The sequence below is a fragment of the Fulmarus glacialis genome, unplaced genomic scaffold (genome assembly GCF_000690835.1).
Source record: "Fulmarus glacialis isolate BGI_N327 unplaced genomic scaffold, ASM69083v1 scaffold34738, whole genome shotgun sequence".
NCBI classification, from domain to species: Eukaryota; Metazoa; Chordata; class Aves; order Procellariiformes; family Procellariidae; genus Fulmarus; species Fulmarus glacialis.
In genome coordinates, this window is record NW_009226928.1 from 22,567 (window position 1) to 35,381 (window position 12,815).

Below are 12,815 nucleotides of genomic sequence, written 5' to 3' on the forward strand. Positions count from 1 at the left end.
CATGATGCTGCATCACGCTCAGGCGCTGGAGGAAGTGATTCCCGCAAATGGCTTAGGGACAAATTCTCCAACCCTTATTCACCGCAGGTAACACCTGACTGGGTCTGAAGCCTGCGAACACTCAAGCATGCAATTTTACCCATATGACCAATCCCACTGAAATCAATGGCACTAGTCACATGCGTGAAGTTATTCATGTCCCCATGCCCAGGATCAGGGCTGTGCTAATCATCCTATCGATTCCAGCTGGATTACTCACAGAGCAAATGGAAATCGATGTGAATGAGGATGTCAGAACGTGGTCCCAAAGCTAGCAAAATGCTTTAATATCCAGGAAACAGGCACTTGAGATAGAAAGGCTGTAGATTCTGGTAGGAAATGGGCTATGTGAGAAAACTATTAATGCACAGTCTGCTCTTCAGACAATTTTCCAAAATTAATTAATCTCCATCACATCCTTACACAAAGGATGTGGAGTCAGGAGTTGGACTTGATGATCCTCATGGGTCTCTTCCAACTCAGGATATTCTATGATTCTATAATTCTATGAAAGGAGCTAAGGAAGCTCTATTACCACTTCACAGAATAAGAAGCAGGCTGGTTTTGAGCTCTTTGGGGCTGGACCTGGTCTTCCACCACCGCCATGTTTGGGCACCACCAAAAGTGGTGCAGCCCTAATACTGATCATAGTCTCTTTACACCACACTGACACAAATGACATGACAGAAGTCAGCTGCTGATTTGCCCAGACTTGTCATAATTTAGGACTGGAATGAAAATACCTGTGCTAGTGATGACCTCACCACTTCCCCATTGCATCATGCACATGATGTAAATTACTCTGTTATGAGTAGTAATGCCTATGGCAGTTACAAAACACATAACACATGTCATTTTAAGAGGAGCTTTTCCCACTGCAGAGGCCAAAGGTTGTGTCTTGCTCTGCATTTGTTACTAAGAAGAAAAAACGAGGTCTATTTTACGTGATGCCGTTCTTTGAAGAAACTCTGTAATTTCACCTTCCCTCCCAGGCTCCCTCACAGTGAAATTCAATAGAATTATTTTAATAAGAGTAATAGCACAATCAAAGTATCACTGCTTATTAATGAACCACAATGTCTGTCCCTACATATTCCTAGTCCTCAGCAAGCATGAGAGCATTCAATCGAGGTGAACGCAGAATCAATGAGAGTTTGGAAAAGCTGTAGGTTCAGCTGGTCTGTAGCAATGCGACAACCTTCCATCACTTGTTAGGGTGATGGAGCACTCAGAAGCTGAAGTTCCTGATAGTAAATAAAGTTTGAGGATTACTTTTGCACGCCTAGTATGAGGAGTATTGTCAGTGCAGCGACTGCTTGGAAATGAGCACAACCAGCTGCAGCACTGGGCAGCAACTGCTGTTCGGAAAAGCAGGAAACCTGTCAAGTCACGAGGATTTAGTTCGTTTCTCCAGTGCTTTTGCAAATCACTGATGCTACCTGTGAAGTACCTCTGCAGAGGCCCCTTTTGTCATCTGCCATCACCCCACGGTTATATCCAACCTGGCTTTTTTATATCCAACCCGTAGAAACCTCACTCACCACTCACTTCTCTCAGCTTTATTCTCCCCAGTCACACCTCACATCCTCCGAGGACCAGGCCTTGCTGTTGGCACAGCAGAGCTTGAGAACAGCCAATTTCTCACCACCAACAAAAAATGCCAATGGCTCCTCTACACCAGCGCTCCCCTTCTTGCTCCCTCCGGGGGAGTAGGGACCAGGGAGTGGGTGCTGAGACCATAAGCATTGGTGCATCTCCGGCCAAAGATGCTGCTGCTTGTTGACAGTGGGTGCATCTCCGGTGCATGTGGTATGTACCAAGTTCCACCTTGTGGTGACACTGAGAATGGGCTTCTCCACAAAGCCCGTGGCAGCATCCTCCTTCTCTTCTTTACACTGGCTTTTCTTGCCCACTCTACTTCCCTTCCAGGGTGGTGAGAGGTCCTGCTGAGCCGAGGCAGGGTGACCTTAAAGTTTCATATAGGAGGAGTTCTCCCCAAGTATCATGTTGTGGCTGTCCTTCAAATCACTGCCCAAAACCTTCCTCTGCTGGCATGCTGGCAAGAAGCCGTATGATGGGCAGGTTTCTGGTGCACTGAGGTCAGCGCTGTCACCTAGCCCAATATTTCTCAGCCCCATTTTCTCTATATATCCTTTGGCTGTTGTGCCTTGTCTGCAAGGTCTCTGGGAGGAGAACGGTCCCTTCTCCAACTCTGCTCTGATCAGTCTACGCAGCTCCAGCCATCTTTCCCCAAAACAGGCTGGCTATATCCAGACTGCCTACTGGGAAGGACTGCAGGCCCATGCCATCACCCAGATCATGCTATGTGCTAGCTTGCTATGGATCAAAACCATGCTGGGGAATGTGCTGGCAGTTAAACGGGACAGAGCCCTGGCCCTGGTTTGTATGACGAAGCCAGGCTGCCAGCTCAGACATTTCACAGACAGTTCAAATTGTGACCTTTGTTTGTGAAAATCTTCATAAATCTTTCTGCCAGTCTGGGTCACTTGAAGCGAGCTTGGATCCATGCACAGCACTGGCTATGACCCATCAAAAGCTACTGCCCTGCGCTCTTGATGAAATCCAGGTAAAACACCTAACTAAAGTTCATTGCACTCGGGAACTCAAAACCAGACTTAAGGTTTGTTTCAGTCCTTCGATTGGTCCCTCCATCACGGTGCACATAGAGATTTGGCTGCAGAGTGAGAGGCACTAAAACAAACATTGGCTTGCAGTAAATTACAGCTTTTCCTGTAGCTGGTGTAAAAAGTGTGGGAAGAAAGTAATTGATAAGAAGGATATGAGCTTGATGGATAGGACCAGCACCAACAGCCAGGAGCGCAGCTTAGTTGCCTAACTCCTGAGTCATGTTTCTGGGCACATGCTGATGAAGATGTTCTCTTCATGAAAGCAAAGTCAATTGTAGGTGGGTCCCCGCTTCATTTTTTTAAGGCTACTTAACAGCTTTTCTTGACATTTTCTTCAGGAGCTGAAATTTCTTCCACAGACAAAATCCAGGTCACTCTCACAATTCTGAAGCAAGGCAAAATTTGTGCAATAATTAAATTGCACAATTGAATTATGCAAAACTAGATTTTTCCCCCCCTAAGTAATTTATCTGGAATTTCATCATTCTGTAACTTCAGCCAAAAACAGCCAGTGAGACTTCTTGTGTGGTATCTCAACACAGAGTTTTAAAAGGTACCCATGTGAGGGGCAGCCCAAGGTGTGAGAATTTCCCCACACACATTGTCTAAATGGGGTCATTTAAGGTGTGGAAGTATCTCGGTTTAGAAGAAACTGTGGCAAAATCTTCTCTACCTGCATAGAGAAAAAGAGAAACCTCCATGTTTGACCAAGGTCTGCAGCCTTCCATTCTGGTGGGCTTGACTGAGTAAGGACTGAGACCCTCCACCCACGGTAAGGACCTAGGAGACGCATGGGCTTGCGGTTGGTCTCGCGGTATTTAGGTATCTCAACAAGGGGCCAGGAGAAGACAGGATACAACTCACCTGTCTATATCCCTATAAGCCTAAAATTTCTTGCAGACACCTACATTTAGCCAGCTGAATCCCACCCTGGATGATCAAATCACCAAGTATTTGTCTGCAGCTTTCCTTCATAAATACCTGCTTATATATTTCAATCTCCCTGTAAAGGAAACTACACTTTGCTCCCAAATCACTGACACCTTTGGCTCCCAGAGCTGCCTATCCAGTCAGCTGAGTTTCCGGATATTGCACAAAACATCTCTTCCCCACACACCTCTCCCTCTTGCTTTTCCCTGTAGTTGGCTGTATCCTTTCATCTCTGCTACCTGCAGCAGTTTTCCAAACGACTGCATTTCCTTCTTCCTCCTCTTCCATTTCCTCATTAAAATCTATTTTTCCCAAGCATCTTCTTGCCCCGACTCATCTGCTTTTGGGCCTGATGTCGGGGCTTTCCACACCAGCAACAATCTCAAAACCAACTGCGGGCTTTAGTTTTACTAAAAGACATTGCTCAGATTGGAAATTTATCAGCTTTTGTGTCAAAATAAAAAAAAGACCCAAAATGGATTTTACTTGTCCTGTCTGAAAAAGGGACAAGTTGCATGTTTAATGTATTGAGAAGTGTCAGTATTGCAAATTCTCCTGCACTATTAGAAACACTATGGCTCAAAAAACTCCCACGTAACACATCAGGCACAACCTGCATCAAATGGCATGTGCTAGAAGCATTTTGTTTGTAGAAAAGGAGATCAAAGTCACCAGCTGCTTCAGAGCAGATCCCACCTGATCCCAAGTAGCATTATGTCCACCCACAGAGGTTGAAGACCAGAAGGAGCCTCCTCAGTGCTCCCAGCTAAGAAGGGCAGGTGGAGATGATTCATTTGGAAATTTAAATCTAGAGGTTAATCCTCAGGACTAGCTCACAGAAGAAACAAGGAAATGGCCTGTTTTGTAGGATTGTACTAACCCTTCCCTGCTGATTCTCACCCTGGGCTGCGGCAGAGGGCATTGCCATAACGGGGCTGTGGCATTCTCTGCACAATGTACACAGTGTCTTAGATGAAAAAGTCAGTGTGTAAGAATAAGGCATAGTACAAATTAGCTATTCTATAATCTGTGCGAGCACAAGGGCTCCCAGTTCAGAAACAAACCAACTTCATGAGGCAAGAGAAAGATTATTAATAGCCCGCAGAGTCTAGCAGATTCATTGCGTACTAAATGTAGATGACCCTTTATAAAATAAGCAACAAGAAGCCCATCCAGCTGAATTAAACGCATTCAAAATAAAAGGCACAGACCACTAAATCACAGCAGCTACTCTGGCTCTGCGGACAAGGGAGCATGCTCAGTTTTCAACCCAGGACTCAGATTTCCATCCAAATGCAGAATAAACAAAACTATACAAACTTTTCAGAAACTCTCATCTACAGCAATAACCGCTTCTGCTACTGGAAGATATCTCAGGTGTCTCCTACTGACTGTTAGATATTTTACTGAGACTGAACCATGTGCCTGTGGTTAATTCTGACATGGTAAATACAGCTGTTGTTGTATCTACAGTGGGAAAAAAAGAGAGAAACTGAAAGAAAGAAATTGAGTTTCAACATACAGCCATAGACAAAACATATCTATAAACCACAGTATCTGAGAAATTTCTGACAAACTACATAGCACAAGTCTGATCCTGCTAACAAACCAACATGTGAGCAACTTTTCTTGTCTAAGTAGTCTGGCATTTGGAGTGACTTTGGCACTTGTGTGTGTTATGTGTCATGGAATTTCTGTAAATACTTTTTTAAAAGCTTGGCTCATTCAACACTTGTGTATTTTTCTGCTTGAGACAAGAAAATAGATTAACAAACAGACATTGAATTCTTCTTGGTTCCTAACCCCAGAAGACTAAATAATATTCACTGAAAAATGACCCACAAGCCAGAATAGGAAATATTTTAATAGTTCCAGATGTATTTCTTAGCTTTCTTTCCCCAGTGGTTGTATAATGAATGAGATACCTATAAGAAGTATAACATTAACCTCTGTTTCACCTTCCTGTCAGATTTCTAGCATCTGGGAAAATCAGAGGGAAGATTTCTTGAGCCTGGGGGAATCTTTTCACATTTCTCCTGGTAATGCTAAACTGATTATGTTTATGGTCAATCACTTATTCCTCTATAAGTTTATTTTTGTTTATAGCTCATCTATAGCAAGAAAGCACCTATCTCACAAAATAAAAATAAGCACTGTAGACTTTTCCCATTTCTGTGGGATCACAATACCCCACTTCAATCTGTAGCTATCACAGCCCTGAGTTGTTTCTGCTCATCAGAGTAAGTAAAATACAATGAAGAGGTAACAAAGGAATATATTAAAGTCAGACAAGGGAATAAGGGATATTTCATTACCCTGTCTATCAGACAAGCCTCCAATTCTTGGTACCAGTTGAATCTCCTTAAATCTCACTTGCTGGAAAGGCAGAGAGGATTTCTTCTTTTTTAGAAACATTACTTACTTTGTACTTAACATTTATAGAGTCTTGGAGGCAGACCCTGAGCCAAGGTGATTTATCCTGGCTCTGCTCTCTTCACCAGAGCCCAGAGAGTTTACTCAGTTGAGCATCTGCCCCGCTCTCAGTTTCACCATAAAGGGGAGGAGATTTGGATCAACTTTTCTGGACTTGCACTTACCCAGACAAGGCACCATTTCTACCAACACAGCTAACCCCATTAACAGAGAAAAATCTGTCATCTCTTTCTGTAACACCGATTAAATGCTGCATTACTTCCAAATGAGAGAATGGGGAAGCAAAGGAAGGGGGAGAAGAGAGGAGGAAAAATAAAGCTCTTGGACAAGATAAGAGAGCTGAAACGCAAAGACATTTCTACAGACTTACTGTTGCAAGCGAGGAAACTGCCATTTGATTCCATTGCTGCAAAACAAGCTGATATGCAGCAGCAGAAAGGGCTCCGGGAAACAGCTGTGCCCAGGTGTTAGTGCTGGCCTGGGGTGGAAGCCAGACCCTCAGGGCTCCCCCTGCTCTCTGCTCCAGTAATCCCCAACGTCAGCTGCCTTCGGAGAGGCCTGCTCCTTCCCTTGGCTGGAAATGCGTCTTCCCTATGACTCCTCATTTATTTCTCTCCCGCATCCGCACGCCACTGCCTGCCCAGCGCATCGACTGAGGCCAAGCGCCCGAGCCCCAGCGCCGCGCTGGCCCTGGCTCCTCCCCGATGAAATCTGGCGTCTTCACCGCTGGCCCAGCCTCCTGCTTTTGCTACCGCTGCAGCTTGACAGCGATGCCTCTTTTCCTGTTGCTGGCATATTTTCATGCTCCGCTCTTTTCCGGCAAGCCTTCCAGAAGACACTGAGTGCCGCAAATCTGTCCTCCATGGTCCCCAAATCAACGAAAGGGCTTTAAACAAATGCCAATAATCAGAGGCTAGGTCTAAAGGGCTTTTAGACACTGGTAGGGGCATATTTCGTTTCGCAGGGAAAAAAAAAACCAACAGGTCAGAAACTGCCAATGTAGAAATAGAAGCTGTAACCACAAACGCTCACAGAAGCATGAGCTTAAAGCAGAAGAAAAGTTACAAGCTTTGTATTTGAGACAGAAAGCAGAAAAAACTGCACTGTCCTGAGCTTTTACTGAGTGGAACTTATTTCTTCCACTCTGTCCCCTACTCTTGAATCAGTATTTTTTAAGGGTAGAAAGATGATGCTGGCAAACAGGGAGGGGGAAAGCAAGGGAATCCAGTGTAGGAAAATAAAGTTTCCCTCTACTTGAACATTTGGGGGAGGTTTTCAGTTATTGTTTTGCTGTTGTTTATTTCCATTTCTGGTTATTTAAGTTATCTTGATGCAAACAATTGATGGAGTCATCGGCAGATTCAAAGCCCTTGCTCCTCAGCAGCTGTAAACCTGGCAGTTCCACCAACAGAAGGGAAAAGTCCCTCTCTGATGGTGACAGATCTGGGAGACACATGGTGAAAAATACTTTGGGACTAAGACTGTCCCTCCCTGCCAGGAACTGGGCTGGTCTTTTGAGAGCCCAGACGTTGCTCTCAGATAGTTTTACAGTCCACAAATACAGGGCTGCTGCCACCACCCAAGGAAAATTGCCCTAATTTAGCACAACTCCTCTGTGCTAGTACAAAACTAACAGAACCAAAGTAGTGGAGAAAATAAAGAGCAGAGATTCCACCCCATGACTCCTGAAAAGCCCACCCTTCTATCTCATGGCCACCAGCATGGCACTGGGGGGCCGGGGGGGCTCATCTCCTGCTAGACACTTTCCAAAGGACCCAGGAAGGAGCATCCCTTTTGCAAACCTGCAGATAAGGAAACATTGACTTGGACAGGGGCAAACTGTTTGGCAGCAAGATCAATTGCTGGTAGGCAGGATGGCAGCTGGAGGCACCCAAGAGATTCCTCGTACAGCCTTAAAAGCCTCAAAGGCAGGGGGATTTCCGGAGGACACCACCAAAACTAGTTGCCCTTTCAGCTGATGGGGATAGAATACTGGAGGGAGTGCACGAGAGGCTGGTGAATGAGTCAGCCGGACTGGAAATTCCGGTAAAGCTGAGGTGATGAGGACATTATGGTTTTCACAAGGGAGGAAAAGTAGAAAAGGGCAGTCTGAAAGTGGTGATGGGAAATGGCATTATAGTAACTCCTTTGCTCTTCTCTATATCACACCCCATTGTGTCTTCACACTGCCTAACATAAGCCCCTCACTTAAGAGATGTACCGGCCAGTATCCCTATGCCCTCTGCAGCAAAGAGGGGAGATGTAAGAGAGCTATGTTAGTCCCAGAAATGACGAAGACTATATTCTGGATAGAACCCCTTTACAGTAGTGCAGGGCACGACAGCACCAAGACATGACCATTACTCCCCTGCACCGCTGTGAACACCACCGTGATTGCACTGACTGCCTCGGGCTGGACAGAGCATCACCAAGCGAGCAAGACTGAGTGAGTTTCTCTGCCATCGTCCTTTGAGATTTGAAGATGATCCCCTGCATTTACCCCTTCATGACAGTCCACTGTATCTTCTTGTGCTTCCTTCTTGCCGTGCTGCGTTCTCCATGATGACACTAAATGGTAGCAGAAATGGTGCCTGTCAGGAGGATTCACAAAACCTTCCCCAATTTTTCACTTTTCACCATTAAACTTACTCTCCCTGCTTCTGTACACATCCAGAAGCATCACCATTTTGGCTGCTTTGAGCACTTTGGCACCTTTCTGCCACCCTAAGCTAAGTCATCACTATTCCTAAATCATTGATGGGTTTGACGTTGTATATGTGCTCAGAGCAAGCCCGGCACTCACAGACAACCTTGCATTCCTTCCATTCGTCAGAAAGTACAGCAGTCACCACCAGAGCTGGTGATGATATCCTGCAGCAAACACCCAGAAGCCAGGATTGCACAGCACAGGTCTCATCAGAGCCTTGTTTCAGAAGGCAACAGTCCTCTTTTAGCTATATTTCTGCATGCACACTGGTTACAGAACTGCAAAATGTCAGCATTCATCTGGAAGTCCTAACACAGCAGTTCATTTTATAACAAAATGTTAAGATATGCTGCAGCCAACTGTTGCTGTATCTTTGCTTATTTTTTAAAAGCTATCTGAATTTCTGACTGCTTCTTCCCTGTTCTGAATACAGCTCCTAAGCTCCTAAGCTCTATCCACCAGCTTGCTCACAACCAGTTTTGTGGCTCTTGATCTTCAAGATCAAACCAGGATTTGAAGGGGAGAGTTCAGTATGATTATAATTAAACAGCACTCCTTTGTGCATGTTGTCTCTACTCACTGCAGTAATACTGTTGCTAAGGGTTAAAGTTAAATACATACAATTTATTCTGAGCAGATTTGTCCCGACATCCATAAGGTGGCATTTCGATACCTTTTTTAGGCACTGCAGGTTTGTCTTTTCTGCTTTAAAAATTAACTTTTACAGTGAGATAACAACAAGACTGTAAAATCTTTTCTTTTATTGCAATGTAACTGAGCGAGGTGATTGCATACTCTCTGCCCGTGCTGACTTAGCTCTATTTATTCCTTGATAAAATTGCCTCCTCCAGGATTTTACAGCAGGCGAGTTAACGTGCACTGATTGTTTTGTAGGAGGAATACACCTTTTGTAGCAATGAAGACAAAATCTAACAGTAAAACCTGCTTTCCTGAATTCCACAAATACATTATAGATGTATAAGGAGGGCTGGATTTATTCCCTCTGGACTCCTGTGTGCACCACCCACAAGCAGTGACTTCACTGCTGAGCCCAGCTTGGTGTCTCCCAGCTTTCCACACGCTGCAGGTTATTCCATTTAATGGCTCCCTGAGACTTAGGAAGCGGCTTTATTTCCCTGCCTTTGTTGTCATGGATTTTAATCCCCAAATCATCCTGCCGGGCTGAAGAGGAATGTGAGGAATTCCCTGTGGCGTCTCAGCCACGTGTCTCTCCACCCTTCAGGTGTTCCTTGGAGTCAGGATCCTGGCTGCCCACGGCTGTACCTGGACCTAAGCTCCTCCTCACTACCTTCCCAAAGGGAAGGCAAGGTTGGGGTGAAAAAGTAGAATACCAATAAAAATTAAAATGATAGGATAAGGGCATGTAAATCAAGGAAAGGAGCAGGCAGTTGTTGTAGGGCTTCTTGGCCTCAATGCACAGGGTTTATTCTCTTTGTTTGCATGGGTAGGAGCTATAGGATGGGACCCATATGCAGCATAATACATTAAAGGGAATATTTAGAAATGCCAGTGCAGAAGGGAGAAGATAGGAAAGGACCCAAAGTCTACATTGCAGGTGTGGAAAGAAACCTTGACATGACAATGACTCAAGAAATAGGCAACCTGTTACTTTTTGTTCCTTTCTCCTCAGTCTTTCCCCTCCAAGGGAAATTCTCCCTTGAGGCTCTGGCACCCAGGAGGGAGGGAAAGCACAGCTCCTCCATCCCGCTCCCAGGCCTCCCCTCCCCTCGGCCGCAGGAGAGGGCTCTCAGGGCTGGAGGAGGGACCAGTACTCCCATTTCTCAGTCGCACCAGAGAGGGGTGCAGGAAGGATGCATTTCTTGAGCAGGAATCTCTGAACAGGAAGAGGCCAGAGGTGCTGTGAGATCTTGCTTTGGGCTTCTCCCTGGGCTATGTGCATATGGATTTGCTGCACAAACATGGCTGTGCCAGCGGGAGCTAAGGAGCTGCTGCTCCCAAGTTGCTCTCAGGGTGAGGAGTTGAGGCTCGTGGGAGGTGGAGAGGGGAAGAGAGGACATAACGCAATACATGCATCATCCTCCCGGACTATCACAAAAGGCCTTTTCTCAGTCCTGAGCTTCAGGCTTATGCCAGTGACAACTCTGGTACCCCCAGATCCTGATTAAAGAAGGCATAAAGACTTCACGATGCCCATTTTGCTCCACAGCCCCTTTAATTTGGCTCAGCCACAGCCCAGACGTGGGCTCAAAGACCCCCCAGAAAAGACGGCAAGAACTCAGCCACACTCAGCTCTTTGCTGCAGCTGTTTAAGACAGGCCTTTTCATTGCACCAATTCACCTTGCAGCCAAAGAGACTCAACCACCAAAGCGCACACCATCAGACAAAGGCGATTATATTTCAAATGAATAGAAAACCCCAAAACCTGCTTTGGACTCCCTGCTTTTTTCTTGTCCATACCACCATTTTCTGAGCTCATCAAGAAGCAGAGTCAGGGCATTTCTAGGCCTGGAGATAGGCTGTAGGATTGGCACAGCCTTCTCAAAGCAAAACTGCCACTTTTCTAGAGTGCAAGGTCAGCGCCATGATATTTTACCAAGGAACAAGTCCTAAAGCCAGGACACACCTTGATTAACTCACTTGCTCTCTAGCCATAGAAGTGAGATTGAAAGGAGTTAAATGTCAGGGTGAGGAGCCTGCCTCCCTCTGTAACCCACCCTCCACACAGCTTGCCAAAATCATCAGCTGAACCGGAGTTGTGCAAAGTCAAGGAATCTTTTCTCGCACACCTACACCCCTTTGCATTCTCCTCCTTTGTTTGTGCACACATAGCCCAGGCCAGGCAGCAAAGAGCGTTTGCAGTGTTCAAAGCCAAAAATGTTTGCAGGGTTCAATTCAACGGTGAACCATAAATCACAGCAAACCCAAAGCAAAGCAGCTTACCTGTCTCCACTCTGAAAGCATGACTCAAGTGTTGATTTAATTGTACACAATGGAAGAAGTAGCTTTTCATCTCAGAGGAATGCTACACCGCCCGATCACCAAGTATTTCCTATGGAGAAGATGCCTCCTGGCTCCCTCTGCCTTTCAGACTCTCACACACACCCTCCTCATCATGCAGAAATGTTTCCCAAGATAACAGCAAGGTGCTTTGTTTGCTTTGCAAAAACGACCCAGGATTTCTGCTGCTGTGACACAGAAGGAGTGTGAGAAGCATTTGAGGGTTATATGGCCAGCAGGGAACTTTGGTAGCCACGTGTTATTTTTTTGTCAGCAGGAGAATTACTGAAACCAGCACAAAAGAAAATGTCGTATTAAATAGAGTTCATGTCAATGCAGAAGCGGGACTGGAATTTTTCAGATACTTCTGTTATGGTCTGGCTGTTCATTGAACTGTTTTTTCATGTCTTTTCCCAGTCTGTTTACTGTTTTAGATAGGGTATCTTACCATCCTCAGATCATCTGGTCTCTCTAATTGAACTGTCATGTAAATAAGTCAGTAATAGATGGACAGCAAAATGTAAATGCCTTTTACATTTTGGAAACTGCTCAGGGCTCTTATTAAGTGGTCTATACATCAATTTTGAAGGCCAGCTCCAGTCACCCTGATGACTCACCTTTCATAAAGGTATCATTACTATTTTGTTATCAGTACTGTCTTTGATTAGGTGGACATAGTTTTTGTTGATAATAGGTTGCACTCCCTGCCTATGCAAGATCTGGGATTCAAAGGACTGATCCTGCCACTGAGACTGTTCCACCCAACATTTACCTATCAGCGAATTTTCCCAACACTGCTAGGTTTCTGGCAGCTGCTGGTCCTTCACCTGCAAAAAACACGTTGCAGTGTGGGGAAAAGCCACCTCATGGCTTGGCAGGAGCTGGCAGAGCTCAGCACCTTGGAAATCAGGTTCCCTTAGGAGATAAATCGGAAAAAGCTCAGGCGTGGGATTTACGACTCTGCAAGAACAGTGAGATTATTGGGTTTGTGGACAACTCACTGGACAAAGTAATTCACTGTAGTTTATAAGCTAGGCTGGAATGGAGTTAACACAACACAGTATCATAAAGTTCAGAG

The 12,815-nt window shown here is 45.3% G+C and overlaps 1 protein-coding gene across 1 annotated transcript in view; it reads right to left on the reverse strand.

Annotated features, from left to right (window-relative positions):
- LOC104080553 (1-phosphatidylinositol 4,5-bisphosphate phosphodiesterase delta-1-like) overlaps nt 1-6,679 on the reverse strand; it is a 29,139-nt gene extending 22,460 nt beyond the window's left edge. Inside the window, exon 1 of the mRNA XM_009582973.1 lies at nt 6,421-6,679. Coding sequence (XP_009581268.1) covers nt 6,421-6,454 — 34 coding nt within the window. The 5' untranslated portion in view covers nt 6,455-6,679. The remainder of the gene's footprint in view (nt 1-6,420) is intronic.
- Nucleotides 6,680-12,815: the final 6,136 nt, after the last annotated feature.